We start from the raw sequence: 21,368 nt of genomic DNA, 5'->3' as shown, positions 1-21,368 counted from the left end.
CATCTTCAGGAAACACCAGTGACTCTGTTCCATTGGCTGCCAAAAATGCCCATGCCATAAGAGCCAGGAACCCCTGGAACATTGGTGGTTCCATGGAGTTAAAATCAGCTCCAGACCTTTTATCTCCCTAACCTATCATGAAATTTTCTGATGTAACAGGACACACCTGGCCATAAACGTGCTTATCAGTTTACTGTCCAATTTTTGAGCCTGTGAAAATAGAAGGATTATGCAAAAAAATGCAATTAATTTCTACGTTGAGCCACTGTTGAGCCACTGTCCAAATACTAAAGACCCGGTCTGTTTGTGTCTGTCCTCAAAAGCTTCAAAATGTTTAACTGCCACCCATTTTGCAGATGATGACCAACTGTCACCATACAGAGCTTTCAAAGTGGGCGTTAAGAGTCTACAAAAAAGATGGGTGTGAACAGACAACACCACCAGTTTGAGGCATGTGATTGGTCAGAGATCTGTACGCCTATAGAGATCTGTACGTCTTCAAGCATACGGTTCGCCAGTTTATCAACATGCCTGGCAGTTGTTGCTTGGAGTCTGCTTGGAAGTCACAATGATTACACAGCAACTAGAAACGGTTCTGAAGGATCCTTTAGACCACAAACTCCAGCTGAAGCAGGAAGGCAAACAAAAGGTCAATGAGCAGAGAAAGGCCAGGTAAGATACTTGCATAAAAAAACATGAACATCAGCCTGTGTTTCTTGTAATGATGTCATTAGCCTGTTCATATAAGGTGCACTTCTAAAAGGTGGTGCTACAAATGGTTCTTTGAGTAATTCCATAGAAGAACCACTTTTGGTTCCATGTAGAACCATGTTTTTCATGAAGATGTGTGAGTGTGAAGAACCTTTAACAGACCCAAATACCTTCTCTTTAGGTAAAGTTTTTTTTTAAAGGTCACATCTCCTGTACAAAAATGGTTCATTGTGGAACCAACAGTGGTTCTTCAATGGCATTGCTCAAAGAACCTTTATTAGGACCTTTATAGTGCCTCAAATGTAGAATAGAAAATATTGCACTAACAATTTTGAAAGCAATTAAATAAAAACTCCCACTAGTTTTGTTATAGTTAGCGTATCTATGAGTATCATGAAAATGTCTATAAATAGCATGATCATATATTTTGTGCCGCATCACCCACCCCTAGTTTGTAGGTGGTCTTTGGTGCAACTCTTTCGTAGGTCGTTGGACTGCTTATCTAAACATTTGGACATTTTTTTAAACAAATGTAAAAGTTTACAAAAGTTCATTTTTTTTAAATGACAAAAGCCTGTCAAGAACCTGGTTAGTTCAGCTAGACCTTCTTTAAGGGGTCCACTGTATCAGACACAGCAGACTGACCAGCATGAGAGTGATAAGATAAAGTGACGCAGTCATGACGTCTCGGCTTCCACAAGCAAACAGCGGTCTGTCTATCACAGGGAAAATGACGTTAGTAGTAGTTTTTCCTCTCCTCACAACATGCTGAAGAGGATTCACAAACACAAACCATATCATTTCTGTCAAAACAACAACAGCAAATATCCAAAATGGTAAATTTACAAATAAAGGTTAAAAAAGAAAAATTTCATTTGGAGGTATTTTTATTGGTCTGTTCATCATGAAATTAGCACAGAATATAAAGTGTAGCTACTGTGTTTAAATGATTAATGATTTAGAAGAATAAGATGACGCATGTTTTGTTTGTTGCTGTATTGTCGTTGTTTAAAAGCTGTTTAATTATTTATATAATTATATAACATTGGTAGCAATACACACAAAATACCAGTATTTCTAATTTATAATAGAATTGATGGTTTTTGAGATTTTTTAAATATAAAAAAATGTGCATTTACAAAAAAGCACATCTACACTGTCCCACACAACACACATAGGTATTTAAATAGACGTTAGTTAGAGGTGGATAAATTAGACCTAGACTAGCCTTTTGTACACTGTACAATTCCTGTATTTACAGTTGTGACCAGACATTTACATACACTGGATTCGCACATGAATGTCGTAGCAATGTTGGGTTTTCAGTGATGAACCTTCTTTGAACCTTTCTTTTTTTGAGGCAGAATGAGTTACAATTCAATCTTTGGTAAGAATAATGATTTAAAAATATATTTATTTATTTATTTTTATTAATTAATCAAACTTTTTGAGAGGTTTTCTCTAAAATACACAACAGGGACATCATTAGACCCCAGTTTAGTTGCTGTGTCTGACTAAAATCACGGCGGTAAAAAGTCTTTTTATTCTTATTTTATCCTGATCAGAACTACCGGACACGCCACGCAAATTCACCACATGTACTACATTTCCCATAATGCCCCAGCGTCTTTCCAAAAGCTTGCGCGGCTAACGCTTTTAGGGAAAGGCTGTTTAGATGGACACTCGTGAATAGAAGAAAGTCGGAACAGACAAGTTAATGGGAGCTTGTAGCTGTATGTTTTGGTTAACGGCAATTATAAGCGTATAACTTACCAAAATACATATTAGACCACTAAAGAAAAGGCGTGCTAATTAAAGTAGCAATGGCATCAGTTACGTTAGCATAGGCGTTATTTATGCTAGCTGGTAACAGAGACGTTGCTAACACAAGCTGGCAAAAGTTCAAGCTATAGTTTAAATATAGTTCTATGCGTGTGATATTGACAGTAATAATTATAATAACAATAATAATATTAAGCAGTTGTGTCCCTCTAAATTCTCTGTGTGCCCCAGTACAACAAGTAGTCAAGAAATGCCCCTGATACACATACAGCATAGGACATGTGGATGTGTGACCACTCCTCTTAGCAGGTTACACATTGTACAATAGGGTCGAGGTCAGGACTATGGGATGTCCATTCCCAAAGCTTAATGTTAGTCTGCTTTATCCATTCCACAATCCTAATATTGAAGATGAGCTGCATTCAGAGGTTTGGATCAGTTGTGTCAAGGTTTCAACCATCGAGCTGATGTTTTCAGGTTATGCTGATGAATTCTGATGTAGTCCTCTTCCGTCTGTAATCCATCCACTTTGTTCAGCATACCAGTTCCACAACAGCACAACAGCCCCGCAGCATGTTACTATCAACACCATGTCTAATCTGACCCTAAAGCCTGAGATCAGAATCACTAACAGGGCGTTAGGAGGCCTTGGCCTGGGCAAGTTCTGGAAAATAGACATACATGAACCTAAATTAGAATGGAAAGACATGTTGGGACTTTCAGCACCACTGAGTCAATCATCTAAGTCAGTGTCTGTGTATTTTTAACCCTGTGTTGATTTCGGAAAGTGCACAAGAATTAAAATGACTGCAGTAAATGCTCTTTTCTTGTTTTATGCTCATTCTGCCACAGAAAAGGAAGTCATTGAAAGTCCAGTAATGCCATGACATGCATGTCTATTATGAGTGTATGAGTATACACTTTAGACCACAGCTGTTTATTTCTGTAATTTAAGAAGGTACTTGCTTAAGTGTCAAAAGGAATGAGTGATTGTAGATTTAGCAGGGATTGTTATTTAAATTGTTTTAATTTCTATTAAACATAGAAATTATAGTTTTTTATAGTTGTTATTTTTAAATATTTCAGTAGAAATCATCCCTTGTAGCTGTCTGGGATTTTGGGCCCATGAAAAAAAAACTGCACTGGGCCCCACAACTCTACCAATTCTGCCAAAATACTCAGTTAATACATTTCAGGATCCCTGTCAGTCACAAGCCCCTAGAATCACCCCTCCCTTTATACATATATTATAGTTTAGTGAAAAGTGAGTAATTTTCTACTAATTTTCTACCTCCTTATTTAACGGTTAATGGCCCATACTGCAGAAATGAGTCAAAAGTAGCATATTTTACTTTAAAATGTAGCAAAGTTAAAGTAAAACTCTGAAAAAATTACATTTTAATTAAGAAACCTTTGAAGAACCCTCGAGTGTATATGGTAGATGATAAAATGTAGCTGGAAGTTGTATATGGAAGTATAACTGTGTGTAAGTGTGGTTGTGTGTGTGTGTGTTTTGATGTAGAGTGTGCACGGAGTGGAGGAAGGCTCGGTCCCGTGTGGCGGCTCGAAGCAGGCGGGAGAAGGAGAGCCAGCTCTTCAGAGAGATAGCCACCCTGCTGCCACTGGCCCCAAACATGGAGGCTCAGCTGGATAAAGCCTCTGTCATCAGACTTACCATTGCGTACCTGCGCCTCAGAGCTATCCTCGACAATCCTGACCCCTGCACAACACCAGTCATCACACAGCCAGCTTCTGCAGGTCCAGGTGAGTGTGTCGAAGATGCTGCTCAGCAAGGTAAACAGCATCTCAGAGAAAAGCCTTAATGTAATAGGTGCTGTTGTTGTAGGGGAACCTGCTGAGGTGAACAAGAAGGGGTTTCTAAATGATGCACTTGGAGGATTCCTACTCATAGTGTCCTTGAATGGCAAGATCATCTTCACAACCAAAGATGTCACCTTTCACACAGGAATCAACCAGGTAAAGACCGTGCACTGAAATATCACTGTGTGCTGTCAGTTGTAATTGTGTACGTTCTCACTGGACATAATCTAAACCCCAAATGCTGGGCGGATCTACTCATGTTAGGTTTTGCAACATGCTCTTTATTTCAGATGGAGCTGATTGGTCGGAGTTTGTTTGATTTCATGCATCCCTGTGATCAAAAGGAGTTAAAAGAGATTCTTACAAAACTGATAGGTAGGTGTCCTAATACATCTTTTTCTGATCCAATGTATTAATTAATCATTTTTAATGAGTAAAAAAAAACAGTACAAACTTAAAGAACATCCACAGCCTTAAAGCAGCATTATGTGGGAATTGGCATCTCCTGCTCCTGGGCTCCCCCTACAGTCGGTAGGTGGAATTTACGCTTTTAGTCACCCCTCAAAAAATAACACTTATCTCTCACTTATCTCTCAGGACAAGATGAGAGATACAGAACTGCCACTGAATATGAAAGGACAGTCTTATTACAGTCATATTACAGGATTCTACATGAATATGGCTCAGATTACGCAGTATTATGCAGTTCTTGCAAGCGTTGGCCTGCTTGCTTCACCATGCTTGCATCCTACAGTTAGCAGCGCGTCAAGCCCAGAATTGCAATGATATTCTTCCTATTTCAGGTCAGTGGAGCATCACAGTGATTACGACAACATAACAGATATAGTCCTTGTAGCATTTGTGTAAAACAAGTAACTTTAGACCCTGTAATGAACTGGGAGCCAGTGGAGGGAAGCTAAAACCAGAATGGTATTATCTTGTTTCTTGGGGCCTGTAAGGAATCTTGTGGCTGAATTTTGCAGTGAAGTGTGAACAAGTGAGAGAGGTGTTACTAATGACTGAGAACCACTGAATTGGATAAAATGCATAGAATTTAGTGAAAGACATTGAATTGATAATCAGTCTTGGGTAATTCACATGAAATATTCAATCTGCATTTGACTGGCAGACCATAATGTCAAAAATGAATGAGTCTGATGTAACCAGTACATATGTGAAGTTAGAAGCGACCTCTGGACACCTAACACATCCGTCTTTCCTGATTAAGGAATCAGTGTAAATTTGTTCTCCTTAAATGTTTTTAGGGTGCCAAGGGCAGCAGAAGTGTGAGGTTTTCCTGCGAATCAAGGGTGCAAGCAACAACAAGCTAACTCCCTGGAAGGTAACACTCTTCATCTGTCTACACTCTTAATGATAAGGATGCTACAAAGGGTTCTTTGAGCGATTCCATTGAAAAACCATGTTTGGATAAATAAAGAAGAGTGTGAAGGACCTTTAAATTGGTACATTGACTTCTTTGAAAACTTAGAACCTAAAAAGGTACATTACAGTATCTCAGAAATGGTTCTTCTGGAACCAAACATGGTTCTTTTGTGGCATCAGTCAGAGGGCCCTTTGTACCGCCTTTATGAATTCTACATATAAAGAAGAACAATACAGGAGAAACTGGATCCCCCCCTACCTTCTGTCCTTCTTCTCGCACCTGAGCTGCCTTTCTGTCCACAGGTGATTCACTGCACTGGAGTTAAGAAGTCATCCTACACTCCAGGCTGCAGCTGCCTGCTTCTGCTGTGCAGGTCACTGCCTGTACAGGACATCATCGAGATTGGGGCTTATCTGAATTTCAAAACCTTCCTGAGCGTCCACGGCCCGGATATGAAGTTCACCTACTGTCACTCTGGGTACTGTAACTCATAGCTACCAGATTTTGAGAGTCACAAAAAAAATCTTTTACTTTCTCCATTCACTGCTTGAAGTTGCAGTTCTCTTATGGTGCTCTCTGTGGTTCCTCTTGTTCAGGGTCCTGGAAATGACTGGCTTTAGCGACACCGAGCTGTACGGCCAGTCCGTGTACCAGTACTATCACCCGTCTGATTGCCAGCATATCCTCAAAGCACACCTCTCCTGTGAGTGAACAGTCACCTAACATTTCTTTAAAGCCAACTGTTTACCTTTGGTATGCAAAGTTTGCTTCTTTAATTTTATTTAAGGCTAATGAAGTAAAAAATAAATGGAAGCGTATTTTTGCCTCTGTGAAAGCATTCCACACATTACATTGTACTGAATTGTTAAAGAGTTCATATCCTGGAAATGAACTTTTCCTCTCTTTTGTTTTTAAAATATAAAATATTCAACATTTTTTTAAATATAAAATATTCAACATTTTGTAGAGATTTCCTAACATACTGTTCGCTTCCCAGTTCAGACAGTCCACATATGGAAAATATTGTTCCTGTCCAAAGAATAACATGTATCTCCAAAACTGCAAACTACAGAAGGAGAAAAAAAACTTTCTTAACTTTCATTGCAAGTCCAAGTCAATTTGGAGCATTTCTATTGGTCCATTCATCTTTAGTATAGATAAGTGTCAAAGTTGGAGCATACTCAAATATCCAAGATACTTACTCAGAACTGCCCGGGTTTTGAGCCTGATTTGGATGGACACTGTTATCTGTCGATGCAATGTAAAACGACACAGGAGGAACTCAGGAGTCAGTCATATTAAAAATGAGTGGATAACGATGCAAGTTCAGCAACAACAGAAAACCTGCAGTGAAGTATGTTGCAATGCAACCCTTCAACCTTTCCTGTTAGGAACGGGTTAGTACCCAGGCCGCTTTGCCATCAGCGAGTGAAGTCTGAGAGAGCACAATTGGCAGTTCTCTCTCCCATCATCACTCCAGATGAATAGATGTTGGCCTGCACAGGCATCTGTTAGCTAAGGCTGTTTAAATACATCTGTAAATAAGGAGAGACAAATGTAAATGGTCCTATAAAAATTCACTAGTAAATGATCAAGTGTTTTGTTACGCAAACAAAACACATTGAACATTGTATGTAGATTTAGGAAATTCAAATAAAATGAACAATTGTTGAATATGGGCTCTTTAAACAATCTCACATTCATGTGCAAAAGTAGGTTACATAGTTTAAAAACTAGGGGAGTGACAATTCCCTAAATTCAGAATTTGATTTGCTGCAGTGATGTGTCAATTCAATGTACACTATTAGGACAAAATTATTGGGACACCTGCTCATTCCATTTCTTCTGAAAGCAATGGTATTAAAAAAGTGTGTATTTGTCTCTACTGTGCAGGGAAGACTTTCTGGATTTTGCATCATTGCTGTGCGGATTTGACTGCCTTTTAACGACAAGAGCATTAGAATGAGTGTGGTCTAAATGTTGTGTGATCACCACCCCACCTCATCCCCAACCTCTCAACTCATCCCAAAAGTACTAGCACCAGCAATCATTCCAGAGAACGCAGTTCCACTTCCATCTGCAGAAACAGGGTGTCATACAGTGTCAGAAACTGCATAAACATGACAATTTAGGATAAAAGTGTGTGACTTATGCAGTATGCAGTTTGCACAGTGCTAATTAGTGGCTGTACGCTTCCATTATGTGTTAGCTACATTAGCCTTGCAGCATCAGTGGAAAACTAAAGAAGCAAACCAAATATGTCCAAGTTAGCTAAGTGCATTTGATTTAAGGGGAAACCTGGGCAAATGTGATTTTTGGCCAAAGTCGAAGCTTTCTGTTGCACAGTTGTTAATGCTGTTCAACCGTCTGTCTGGGACAGTGTTCGCGAAGGGCCAGGTGTACACTGGGAAATATCGACTGCTGCAGAAACATGGCGGCTACGTTTGGGTAGAGACAGAGGCCACAGTGGTGTACAACATTCGCACGGGCAAGCCAGAAAGTGTTGTGTGTATCAACTACATTCTGAGGTTAGAGTGCAGAACTGTGACTATACACTATGTTGCCAGTTTATTAGGTACATTCTTTGGCCATTTTCTCAGAATGGACACTTACCATATTCCACTTTCTAGTGACTGTAGGACATCTCTAGCAGACCAGATATTATATAGACAGTGGATATTCTGAGTGCAGCTGTTATACCAGTATGCTAGTCGCATGGTCGTATATGTGGTGCTGGTATTAGTGTATGAGGTGCCACTACTGTGTTGAGAACGATCCACTGTTCAAATAATATCTGGTCAGCGGTGATCCTGTGGTGGTCCCTTTCCATTGATGAAGGGGGCTTTGTATACCATAATGGTGAACCTTGTAGGTGTACAAAGCTGCATAGGACAGCAAGAAATACACGAAGCCTGATAAACTGGCAACTCAGTGTATTTTATCCACTATGGAAAGGATGTAGGCTATCCCAGGCGATTGCTCTAATAGCATCTGTGCTGTCTGTGTTTTACTTCAGTGGGGTAGAGATGGCAGATGTGGTGTTTTCTTTGGAACAGACAGAGCGGCTGCTGAAACCATGTGACTCCCTCCAGTCTAAAGTCCAACCCATTCATACCCCATTCACTACAGCCACTCAGGCAACATCTACAGCCTCTGACGAGCACACACAACCCATGCTGCTGCACTGTGAGAGAGGTAAGCACTCAGACATGATTATCCTCCATCAACCAGATTCATGGTTTAAAGAACTTGTTGCTGATTTAAAGAACTATGTACTGCTGTGGTTTTTCCAGATGGAGCAGCCAATGGCCAGTCGCCAATCAAGCAAAAGTCAGCAGCGTGTAACTCTCTCACGTGTGTAAGTATATACAGGATTATTGTGTGTGTGTATATATGGGTAAATTGGGTCATGTAGATGGGTGTAGATTGATAGATACAGTGACATGCAAAAGTTGGGTATCCCTGGTCATTGTTTTTTAGTTCAATCCATTTTTCTCCTTGCCCCTAAAATGTTACCTTCTTGTTTCCAAAATGCACCAGGCTTGTTCCCTTGAAAACATCTGACGCATAATTTTGTGGCAAGGACCAAGAAAAGCTTTTCTGCTGATGAATTTTCCAAGAAGGTCATATTTGTGCAGCTGTCGCTGCACAGTAGAACAGTGCACATCTACCCCACTGCATTACCAAAAAAAAAAGATTGATTTATTTATTTATAATATTTTTTTTATAAATCTTCTTATATTATTTTCTGCCAATTGACCCCATCCGTTGGTCCCCTTAGCATGAGCAATGCTCCCGACACTAGGAGTGTAAGGACTTAACCCATGGCTCCTAAGATACAGCCACCGCCTTTTTTCAAACTGCCTCCAATGTGGCATCGCCAGGCAGCCGACACGCCCTGGAGGAAAGCACCGGGTCCCCAGCTGTACCACACCATCTAAGAGACACATGTGCTGGTCAACATTGCTTTTAAATATGCTGAGGGGAAATAGCGCCATCTACCTACTCAGAGAGAGCATGGCCAATTGTGCTCTATTGGGCTCTGGCAGCCGATGGCAAATTGTAGTGGCTCGGGATTTGGCAGTGCAATGGACCGCTGAGCCACTTTGAGCCCCCAGTAAAAATAATATCTGACAGTGCTTACATTGCTGACCCCTATACCTGCTGCAGACTTAGTTTTATCTGAGAATGTATGTGTAATGTGTGTGTATGCATGGGAAAATTCAGGCGTGAGTGGACACGTGTAAGTCTGACAGTTTCAGCTACTGTGTAACCGAACACTAACTCTTGCATGAAAACTCCTTGCTTTGATTCTGAAGAAGGATTCACTGCTAAAATGCTGTATAAAAATGTTCCCTTCCTTTAGGACATATGTCAGCTGGATTTGGATAGCCTGGCGCCATATATCCCAATGGACGAAGAGGATTTCCTGTTAACTCCTACATTAGATGGAGTTGTACGAAAGTCAGACTTAAACAGACACCCCACTAGGCCGTGCACAACACTGGACCTGGATCAGCACCCTCCTTTAGGACCAGTTCTTCCAGCAAGAAGAGGCATTTCACCTGCCTTGCAACACACTGACAGTTATTTTTCCCTAACAAATAGGTATGTCTTTGGTTAGAAACAGCTTGGGCTGGATATCCGAGTCTTCTGTTCCTTCACTGCTTTTTGACATTTTACTCTTGCTTCAGGGTTAGCAAAGGTGCTCAGGCTGTGTTCATTTCATCACGACAAGGGCAGGACACCATGCACACAGTGAACAGAAAACAAGTAGTATGTGCATATTTTGCTTCCTGGACCTTCTCAGAGAGCGGTTATAAGGTGGATCTGTGGCTAATTGTGTGTTTCATGGCACTAGGTGGAGCGCAGCAGTCAAATCCCCTCATTTTACAACAAGGCGAACCACTGGACAGGCATGGCGAGGGTCTCGCGACATCTCACCAAAGCTTTTGGCAAAAACTCTGGTAAGACCTCTAGAATGTGACTACAATACTCAGTACATACACTACTGTTCAGAAGTTTGGAATCCATGTTTTCAAAAACAGTTTTTGGAGTGACATCGTTTGTCATTTTGCTTCCGTACACAGCATCGTTTGATTTGATGATGCAACCAATGAGGGATTGAATACTTTTAGCTTAATTTTTAGGGGTTAAACAAAAAATATTGCATTAACTGTTTAGGAATAACAGCTTTTTTAGGATATTCCCTCCATTTTTACAGGCTCAAATGTAACTGGACAAACTGACATGATTATAAATGAAAAGAGTATTTTTACAAGATCATTTTAAAGGATGCAAATCCTCTGCATTCAATGATTGCCTGAAGTCTTAGAACCCATGGGCATCACCAAATACTGAGTTTCCTCCTTTAAGATGCTTTCCGCTGCTGCTTGTTTGCGGATCTTTCTGCCTTCGGTCAGTGAAAAGCTGCTCAGTTGGGTTTAAGTCTGGCGAATCTCATTTGAATTCATCCTGAAACTCTTGTTAGTCACATCACCAATAAACACCAGTGACCCAGATCCTCACATGCTCATGTCATAAGTGTCTCCACCATGTTTGACAGACCCTTCCTTTCCTTCTCCATGCTCAAGTTCATCTGTCCAAGGAATCTTGTTCCAGAACTGGGCAGGTTTTCCTGGAACATATCTGCTGTATGAACCATGGTTTGATTCTGCTCCTTAGTGCATCTAACAGAGCAGCCTCAGATACACACCTCTGACACTCCAGGTTGAACCGGACAGTAATCTTGGCTAGAGCTAAAAAATATTAAATTACAGAAATACTCAAGGCAAGTACAGATACCTATGCTTGGTTACTTGTCACTTCTGTGCAGAGCATATCTGTACATAATTGAATGACATCCCAATAGCAGACTCCAATATTAAAATCTACACTAAAAAAAAGGTTATCATATATAGAATATCTGTTATTAAACCCAGTGATTTTAAATATTTAAATGTACCAGTTTCCCTGAAATTCACATTGTGATTTTCATCTTCCTAACAGATGGTCTGCAGTCCTACAGCCCTCCAGGATCAGTGCCTTGGGACCCAACATTCCCCAATCCGTCCTGGTATCCTCTGGCACCTTTCTCTCAACATATCGCCCAAACCAGGGTCGGCAAAATGGAAAAAACACTCCCTGCAGCAACTGACCTGCCCGTTCTGAGCAGGTGGGAGTGCGAAATAAATGCTCCTCTAGCGCCCACTTCTCAGTTGCTCCAGGGGAACGAACTTACCACCGTTCTGGACCAGGTCACCCCAGGGGCGGTGTGGTACTGATGACCGTACTGCAGCGCCAGCTCCATGTTCTTAAGCATTCTTTGTGTGCGTGTGTTTTCACTTTGTACAGGTGACTTAATTAACAATACACTGCTACAGATTCTTGTCCCTTGACTACATACACCTTTGGGTAAAGAAGCAGTAGCACTTTGTGTTGACACATGATATTAAGTGTTATTGCTAGGCATAATAGTGATGATATATGGGACTCATATCACATTGTCCTTATATTTTGTTGGCAATAATCAGCGTTAATAGTAATATTTATGTTCAGTTGCACAAGACGTTTTTATTTATGGGCATATCTGAAAGACAATCCATTCTTTCTTTTACTCATTCATATAAAAGCTGGGAAGGCTTACTGAAGACATAGTCCATGTGATTTGTTAATGAATAGTTTTAATTAAGAGGGGGGGAGGGAAGACAAAAAAAAAAAATTAAAAAAAACAACAACAAATGAACCTCTCAGGCAAAAGATTCAAATATAAGCCTATGTCCTTATATACACTTGTGTGTGGCTGATTGATTGTATTCAGTGACAGACGAAGTTCTGAAGGAGCATTTGTCTTCTGAGAGCTGTACACTAGTATAGTTTCAAAACAGATGGATCTATTTGGTGATGGTGTTCCTGTGAAAAAAAGAACAATCCCACTGTAATTTGCAACAAAAAATATGACGGACAATTAAAAACACTATGGACAAATGTATTGGGACACCTGCTCATTCATTGTTTCTTCCAAATTCATAAAAGGTTTGTTCTGCTGTTGAAGCAACTCTAGTCTCTACTGTCTGGGGAAAGCTTTCTACTATGTTTTGGAGCACTGCTGTGAGAATTTGATTTCACTAAGTGACAAGCATTAGTGAGCTCATTAGATGGAGCACCATCATCCCAGATAACACGGTTTCACAGCATCATGTTTGGGCATGCCAATAGGTTCATGTTTACCTGCTCCAGAGAGTCCTATTGTATTGGCAAGACTTCTCTACAGAGACTAGACAAGCTGTGCATGTGCACATTTTCACATCTGTGTCAGCAACAGGGGCAACTTTAAGTAGTTGAAGGCATTCATTAGAAGGGGTGTCCACAAACATTTGGACAGAGTATCCTAAATTAGCTGCTTAATTTAACACTTTAACATACTACTTTAAATGGGGGCTTAAAATAAGTCTCAGTATCACTGTAAAGTATGTGTGTACCTCCAACGTGCAGAATATGTTGAGGCAAATGTGAAACTGAAATAAACGACTTACGCGTTCATACTCTTTCCACTACCGCTGAGCACAATGTAGGGAGTTTTCTGCGACTTCTGCTTCTCCTGCAGCAAAGCCACGGTGCCTAAGGGAGTGTCACTGCTGCTCATCTTCTTCAGCAGCTGTAGGGAGAGACACAGGCTTTGGTCAGCCTACAACTGAACACAGCTAAACACGTACAGTACATGCGAGGGCTGGGGGACATGGAGACTATAGTGAGTGATAAGCATATTACTGTACTTTCTGAATTATTTTGCTACTTTCTGCTGTTTTCAGTCACAATGACCACTTTGGGAGAATATGGACACAAAGCTCCCAATCAACCAGCTACAATTTTTTCAGCGAGCCAACCACACAGTCAACTGGACATAGACAGGACAGACACGCTCTCTGGTAAATATTTTCAATAATTCCAAACAAAATGTTTGCTATTTTTTTGGTCTGGTTTGCAGTGAGCCGCATAACTCTGAACTGTAACAAAAACAAATGCAGATAATGTTTCCACCATAGAAGAAAGAACAATGAGATATTACATGGTTGTAAAACCCCAATCAAGAATACATTGATTTACAGTATAAATAGTAAAGAACTTAAATACTAAAAATAAAATAAATTAAAAAGCTACATATCCATCAATACCACAAACCAAAACTAAGAACTTGTGAAACATTCCTTGGTGTAAATAAAAGTATTATTGACTAGCTCTGATCAGAAACAAATACATGGGGTGTGCATGTGCTGCAAAACAAGTCGAGCAAGGTCACAATGCAAGTATGTAATGTCCATTTCTGATGTGTTCGGATATGGCAAATATATCACCAGTATATTTTATACTGCTAATAATAATAATAAACCCAAAGATGCACACAACGATTACTCTATAAAGAACCATTTATGTTAAAGTTGCATGCAAGTCAGACAAAAAGAATATACCGCTTCTTCCTCCAGTTTTTTCATCCTTTTCTCAGTCTTCATCTTTCCAGAGCCTTTGCCATGGAAACGGTGGGACAGCTGTCTGAAAGCCTGGGGGGGGTAGAGAACAATAAATACATAAGAGTGAAGAGTTGTTCATATGTTTTGTTACCCGTTATGTTTTGTGAAGTCCTGGAGATGTTTAATCGCCTTTAATCATATTTGAGTTGTCATGCTACCAAAACGTTAACTTTTGCAGCGGTAGCATCACAGTGCTGGATACCTAATGGTTGATTAAGCAGCAGTTGCTGGTTTCTAGACTCTTTAGGTGGTAATATAGACAACAGGCCTTATTCATCAGTATTCCCCTAAGAATTGTTCTAAATTTGATCTTGACAAAAGTCTCAACAAAAAGCCTACATCACATTTCACATTTTTAAACTGCAGAATTGTTCACTACTGTCAGATCCCACAGTTCTAGTAATCTGAACAATAAATCTTAAATGGGCCTTAAGACCTTTTGAACGACTGGGGAATAAGGCCCCTGACTGGAAGTGATTGTGACCAGCAAATTCAGTCAGATACTACTTTGATCAATCCCCAGAGGTAAAACTTCCCTTCACTAGAAGTCTTTGCAGAACTCTGAAAGTCACTGACATTAATATTCTGTTAAGTGAGAAGCAACATAAACCTCTTTAGGAGTGAGTTTGCGTCCAGACTCATCCACATATTCAATTTTCACGTCTGGCTTGTAGCCATCTTTCTCTTTGAAGTCCTGGGTGAAACCCCTGTACTCCTCTCTTCTGCTGTACTTGTCATCAATGGCCCTGAGGGAAGGATACACAGAGCAAATTAGATGCACATCAAATGAAAGGAAAAAAAAGTTAGAATTTCTTTCAATCAATTTTTATCCACATTATCTAGTTAACTCTAGATGAGATCCAGTGGGTTGTGATTGGGAAAGATGCAGGCTCCCTCCCTCCCCGTTTTAAAACAGGATCATGTATCCATTAACGGCAGTCATTCACAGCCCGTAGCAGTGACAACTATTCTCAGAAGCTAACATTTTAGAGCAGTGTGGAACTGTTTTACACTGGAACAAGATATTGTAATACCTGAGAGCGAGAGCGAGCGAGAGCGAGCGAGAGCGAGCGATGTACTGCCACCACGTGTTTTTTATAAAGGCCAGGTCTGCATGCTCGGTACATTTGGTCAAGTATGAAAGCTGTGAGCCTGGGAGTGGTAGGTATTTGCTCCCAGTGCCACATGTGGGGTTTCTGCAGCAATTATTTTTTTTCTTTTACATAACTGCTTCGACTTGCATGGCAAAAACTTTATCCTGTGAGAATGGCTCCTTGTGTGCAGGTGTTCTGGCAGTGTGAAATGCCAGCTGAGTGTTTGAATTAAAGGACAAAATGAAAACCAATTAACGGATGAACCTTGGCTCTAGGTTGCACTCAGAAAAGATGTTCCAAATTGAGTACCTTGCCTTGCAATTTACTTCCAAATGTTGCATGTAAATAATGCTCAGAGATTATCACCGTCTACTCACATCTTATCTTCAATACAGTAGTTATCATTAGGCAGAGCTCCCTTCGGAGCACGGACTCGTGCCACCTTCTGAACCTGAGTGTCCAATAAACCTGTAGAAGAGCAAGAGTTAGAGTGAGAGTCAGAGTGTTCCAACATGAAACATATGTTCCAACAGTAAAATAAGTAAGCCTATTTTAAATGTTACCTTTGTTTTTGCAGAGCAGTAAGGCAGCCGCGAGGCCAGAGTTAACAATGGGCTCTTCGTCCAGAATAGTGGTTGAAGCTGTGGCGAACTACAGCAGCACCAGAAGCACAAAAGAAAGAAAAACTGTAAGGCTAAGACACTAAAGCTAACTGACATTAAAGTAACATTTTTAAATAAAACTTTCCCCATAGCCAGCAAGTGCTAAGGACTCACGTCAGGCTGCTTCTGCTCCTCGTCCAGGTTCACCGTGCTCCACCCCACATTATCATCCATCTCTGAATCGGAGCCTCCAGCTCCCTCACGTTCATCCTCCTGCTCAAAGTCCTGCAAGACCATCCCAAAACAAGAGTCATTTAAAAAGCAGCACAGAATTGCAAGGACTTTTTGATTGTTAGTGCAGAACAATTTAATGACTACTCCTTTGGTGCATCATGAATGGGTCATCCAGCTTTGTGAAGGAGGGTATATTTACCATGATGTCCTCTTGGTCCTCTCGGTTGCCTGACAGGCCATAGGTGGGGATGTCTCCCAGTGTGCGGCAGAACTCTGAAGTGGCATTGAAGACTATGTTGTTCTTCCTGTCAGGGTCTTCTTCTTCATCTTTTGTCTTTTCCATATCATGTAGATGCTGAACCACCTGGGGATTAATGAGAAAAGGGGAGGAGTGAGGGATCATGCAGAAGACCTCTACGGTGTAATGGGGCTGCAAATGTTCAAAAAGGGAACGTCTACTTATCCACCATATTGGTATAAAGAAGTCACATTACATCCTGACCTTTTCTCCTGAATCTTTCAGCATCTGTTTCTGTTTAAGCTTCCTCTGTTTCTCCAGCTGTTTCTGGAGCTCCTGCTCTGCCTCGTCCTCCTCAATGCCTGCAAACTCCGGAGCCACAAAGTCATCTGAAAGAGACAGCAGGAAACCAATGAAGGCTATACATACAGAAGTATCCAATGTATCCATTACAGATAAAGGGATATAAAACCCTGCAGCACTGGGCTGTGGAGCAGTAGAAACCGCGCTCTACAGTGCTGGAGCTCCACCAAAAACCTCTAGGATAAGTTTGAGTAGCAAAACAAACTCCCCATCATCACCCTTGATTTCAAAAGCAACTCTGAAGGAAGAGCTGTAAACAAACAAATACTTGATTGCTGAAATGGACCAGGACAATCTCTTCAAAATTATGGTTATTTCAAGATTATTGCTTTGCATGTATAGGAGGAGACGTGTCAAATCCGTACCCTTCAAGTGTCGGAAGCATTGCTAATGCTAGGGGAAATGCGAAGGGGCGCGTTTACTGTGGCAGTACCACATTGGGAGGCAAACTGACAAAACAACCCCATAACAATCCACCATGTCAATCTAACCTTCATCACTGATCTCCATGTCAGCCATTCGGATGTCATCCGACTGCTGCAGCACATCGACTACTTTACTGCTGCTGCCGCTGCCGTCATCATCTTCATCATCATCCTTAGGCAAGTCTTCCTCCTCTCCATCTTTCTCCACTTGCCTTTTCCCTCTCCCTCGTGACCTGAACAACAGTGTTTGGGCATTGGTAAGTACAAAGTGTAACACAGACTGTAAAGGACTCAAAAAACATCCATGTCTATATTAAATTAACTAAACTAAAAAGTTTAACCTGGAGCCAAAATCTGTGCTGCGAGAGTCATCTGCGAGGAGCTCATCAGGCCTGAGAACCTTCTCCTTCTTCCTGATCTTCTTCACCCGACGTTTGGTCTTCTTGAAGCCCACCTGAACAGGGTCAAGTATGTTACATTATGTATTATATTAAATAAATAAAAAATAAAAAAAATAAAAAAAATAATAAAAAAAAAACACAAGACAGGCTGACTTACCATCTCTTGTGGGGTGTAGTACTCAGAAGCCAGAGTGAGAGCAGGCATCTCCAGAGTTTGCGCCTGGCTGTGTAGGGACTCCCTGATGGCCTGTAGCTCACGCTCTCGCTCCCCGCCAACAAAGCCTCCGGCACTCAGTCGGAAACTTTTCTTCTTCTCTCCCTCAATCTCCTCATCATACTTTGATAGAACGGACTTCGGCTTGAACTGAAGAGTGGAGAATGCACGGGTGAAGAAGGGTATAAAACCCAGAGTATCACACGCTTGCATTCAAGATAACACTAAGCTCTGGTGCCAACAAATACAGATTTAACAGACGAGCCAGTAAGTGTTGCTCACCGTGACCATGTCATCCACAGTCTCCTCCTCGTCATAGGGTTTGTAATCTGGCTTCTTTTTTTTAAGCTCCACATTCTTCTCAGCTTTCTCTTTGTCCACAAGACCCACATTCACCAGCACATCCTCATTTTCATCCAGAACACCTGAAACAAAAACATACAGTTAGCAAGTCAAAGGTGCAGGTGAATTGGACACATTTCTGAAAAGGCCAATGACCACAAACCTTTGTCTTGTAGGGTCAGAATTATGGTCTCCCCCTCGTTAAAGGACTCCATCTTGTGCTGTACTGAGAGACCTTTAAGGTCTTTTGAACTGTAGGAGTCCTGAAAAACAAAATCCTGTGAGTAGAAGCGGAATTTGACAAAAGGCAGAGTGCCTTTCTGTTCGGAAAGAAAAAAAACAACTTTTGTAATAAATCCACAAACCTTCTTGCTCTGTGCAAACTCCTGCTCAACCAGGTTGCTCACACCAAACTCTTCATCCATCTCTTCCAGGAGCTTAGCCTATGAAAATATATTAAAAGCCAGTCACACGGAGCTCTCGTCAAAGAACCTACATTAAGCCTTTTTGCTAAGGATTGCATAGACTAGCAGTAGCACTAGCAGTTCCTGTGAGGATGAGTGGGTGATCCTCTTTTTCATTAGAATAGTAGCATTTGATTTTTCTAGTGGGTTTTAATGCTGAAGTTTTAAAAAAAAAAAAAAAAAAGGTGCAGGTGGTCCAGCTTTTTATTTATTTATATTTAATATTAACAATCATGCCAAACAGCACCAGCACATATAATGTTAGGAGTCTTGCCTAATTAGGCCCCTATTACTCACCCCCCTCATTTACATGGGCCTGCTAGGTGTGCAAGGCTGTCCTGTTACCCGCTTTCTTCACAATCAACATAGAAGGCACAAATGCAAGAGTTCTGCCTGTACTGTAGAAGCCCTTCTATTGATTACCCTCTTTTCCGCCAGCTCCTTTTCCTTAGCTTGTTTGCGACTCTTTTCCACCCATGCAGCAGTGTCATCCAACCACGGCTCATCCTCTCCGAGTGTCTTCACCTTGCTTAAAGAGGGAGACGACAATAAAGGACAATTTAAGTAGTGCCCCGCAAGGATTCTAGAGACATAATCTTTGTAGAAGTACACTCCTACGACGTAAAAGCCAACAAGTCTGTTCAGGTGAAAATGCAAATCACAAGAGGTTCGTACCCAAGTTTCTGATTTAGCAGACGTTTCTGTTTGAGAGCAGCCAGTTTCTCCCTAATCTCGGTCTGCTGTTTGATCTGTGCAGGGTTGATGGTCTCAGCTACTAGGGGCTCCTCCTTTGTGCCGAGTTCTGAAATTAGAAGCCTTTTCACGTGAGGAAGATGCACAGTGAGCAATGCGATAATTTGGTAATGTCAGTCTCATTGGATGCTTATGTCTCACCTTTCTTGTTCTCGTTCAGCTCAAGAGGCTTTAGACCCAGTTTGGCCCTCAATTTACTGAAAAAGGGAAGACGGGGATGAGATACTTTACAAGATCAACAAAGCTTTAGTATAGTCAGCAAAGCACAAATACTTCAATAACATACTTGGTCTCTTCAATGCTGAGTGAAGCATCGCCACTTGCGGACTTTGGCGCGAGATCTGCAAATAAAGCCAAAAAAAAAAAAGCTTCAAAAGAGGAATTATGCATTATATTGTATTCCTTGCGAGTGTCTGTCCTAAGCACACTAAAGCAAATAACTAGCAAACCTGATGTGTGCCGAACCGTGAATACAAAACACTCCAAAACACTCCAAGAGCCCCAATATAAAAGTATTTGGACATCTATTCAGTCTGTTTTCCCCCCGCTGTCTCTCCTGTCCAGGGAAAGCTTTCTGATAGATTTTGGAGAAGCAGTGGTCTGAGGATTTGACTAGACTCAGCTCCAAGACCTTCAGTTAGGTCAGGATGTTGGATGACCACCACCCTACCTCATCCCCCAAAGTATTAGATGGGGCAGCATCCATCATTCCAGAGAACACGGTTCCACAGCTCAATACTGAGAGGGGGGGTTGCAACTTAAAAGGAGCTGAAGGCATTCATTAGAAGGGGTGTCCACAAATATTTGGACATAGCGGATAAATACTAACAGACAGGATTCGCACATTTACCTAGTACTGCTCACTGACAGCAAACGAGACACGGCCCCAATACACAGAGGGGCGCATCAGGGACACTGTTAGCTGCCTTTTTCGACAGTTTACTACACATACCACCGACATACCCCCATGACAACCCCACTGATGGCGATAATAAACGGGACGAAGTAGCTCACCTTCATTCTCTTCGAAAGCTGAGTCAACTTTCTCCTTCTTCACTCGCGGCTCTCCGCTGCTCTTCTCTCCCTTGCTGCGGCTCTCCTTCTCCCCTCGGCTGCTCCTCTCTCGGGAACGGGACCTTTTTCTCTTCTCTTTCTCCTTTTCCTTCTCCTTCTCTCGGTTTCCATCCCTCTCCTTGTCCCTCTCCCTGTCCTTGTGTCGGTGTTTTTTGTGCTCGCGGTGTCGGTCCTCCGCGTCCCGCTCCTTGTCCTTCTCTTTGTGTTTCTTAGACGAGCCCATATCGGAGAGAGTGTCCGGATAAGAGCCGAGCTAATTAACCTAGCTAGCTAAACTCTAGCCCAACTCTGCCTTGAGAGCAGAGACTAAAGCCCAGACTAATCCCCAAGTAAGCAAGAAAGCCTATAAGCTAAACGAACACCCTGCTAGCTAACCTTAGCTAACTACTCAAAAAGAGCTCGTGTGGTTAGCTAGCTAGCTACACTGCTAACAACATAGTTAGCTAGCTAGCTAATCGCAACAGGCCTACCGCCAGCTACACAGACCAGCAACGAAGAAAGACCTACACGTATTAAATCATTAGACACGAGCTTATAAAACTCGCTGAAAAGCTGTTGGCTAAGTCAGCGAGTCCAGAATAAACATCGTCCACCAGTCTGTCGTTCTCCAAGCGTTGCGACGAAGCCACCCTGACCTCTTCCAGGTCAACTCTGCAGACCACTGCCACCTACAGGCGAGGAGGCTCTCCTAGGCTGTACCGGCTCCTTTCCCCCCCGTATTTATCGGAAGATTTGTGGACGCTGGCTGATAGATGTGGGATATACTTAAAGATCAGATGGCTTCTGCATACGTTTTGACATAATCCCAACTGGATGAACTAATTTAATAGGTGAGATGTAAGACAGTGTGACTGAAAGTGGTTTGGTGGGGCACGGTTTAGTCATTGTGGACTCATTACAGTGGTAGTGAAGGGAACAGGGGTGATAGTGTCTACAAG

At 41.6% G+C, this 21,368-nt stretch overlaps 2 protein-coding genes across 3 annotated transcripts; one reads left to right on the top strand and one right to left on the bottom strand.

Annotated features, from left to right (window-relative positions):
• Window positions 1-497: 497 nt before the first annotated feature.
• hif1al2 (hypoxia inducible factor 1 subunit alpha, like 2) lies at window positions 498-13,240 on the top strand. 2 transcript variants are annotated; one of them, XM_072661643.1, is made up of 14 exons: window positions 498-672; window positions 4,016-4,257; window positions 4,340-4,470; window positions 4,605-4,689; window positions 5,580-5,656; window positions 6,001-6,176; window positions 6,295-6,401; window positions 8,079-8,226; window positions 8,715-8,893; window positions 8,992-9,056; window positions 10,065-10,306; window positions 10,393-10,474; window positions 10,560-10,665; window positions 11,708-13,240. In XM_072661643.1, exons 1-14 carry the CDS (start codon window positions 569-571, stop codon window positions 11,980-11,982), a joined length of 2,019 nt encoding a protein of 672 aa, XP_072517744.1. In that variant the 5' UTR covers window positions 498-568; the 3' UTR covers window positions 11,983-13,240. The 2 variants fall into 2 exon arrangements, with proteins under 2 accessions (XP_072517744.1, XP_072517745.1); XM_072661644.1 differs by lacking the exons at window positions 10,065-10,306; window positions 10,393-10,474.
• On the bottom strand, window positions 12,365-21,066 carry sart1 (spliceosome associated factor 1, recruiter of U4/U6.U5 tri-snRNP). The gene is made up of 20 exons (XM_072661642.1): window positions 20,371-21,066; window positions 19,643-19,697; window positions 19,498-19,553; window positions 19,279-19,405; window positions 19,027-19,132; window positions 18,505-18,582; window positions 18,303-18,402; window positions 18,080-18,222; window positions 17,741-17,947; window positions 17,524-17,636; window positions 17,249-17,415; window positions 16,659-16,783; window positions 16,356-16,520; window positions 16,097-16,207; window positions 15,884-15,971; window positions 15,698-15,788; window positions 14,837-14,972; window positions 14,167-14,256; window positions 13,234-13,355; window positions 12,365-12,610 (listed from the first exon to the last, which is right to left on the bottom strand). Exons 1-20 carry the CDS (start codon window positions 20,651-20,653, stop codon window positions 12,592-12,594), a joined length of 2,382 nt encoding a protein of 793 aa, XP_072517743.1. The 5' UTR covers window positions 20,654-21,066; the 3' UTR covers window positions 12,365-12,591.
• Between the last annotated feature and the right edge of the window lie 302 nt (window positions 21,067-21,368).

This window comes from Salminus brasiliensis, chromosome 18, assembly GCF_030463535.1.
Source record: "Salminus brasiliensis chromosome 18, fSalBra1.hap2, whole genome shotgun sequence".
Taxonomy (NCBI): domain Eukaryota; kingdom Metazoa; phylum Chordata; class Actinopteri; order Characiformes; family Bryconidae; genus Salminus; species Salminus brasiliensis.
This window is presented reverse-complemented; position numbering and strand designations above follow the sequence as displayed.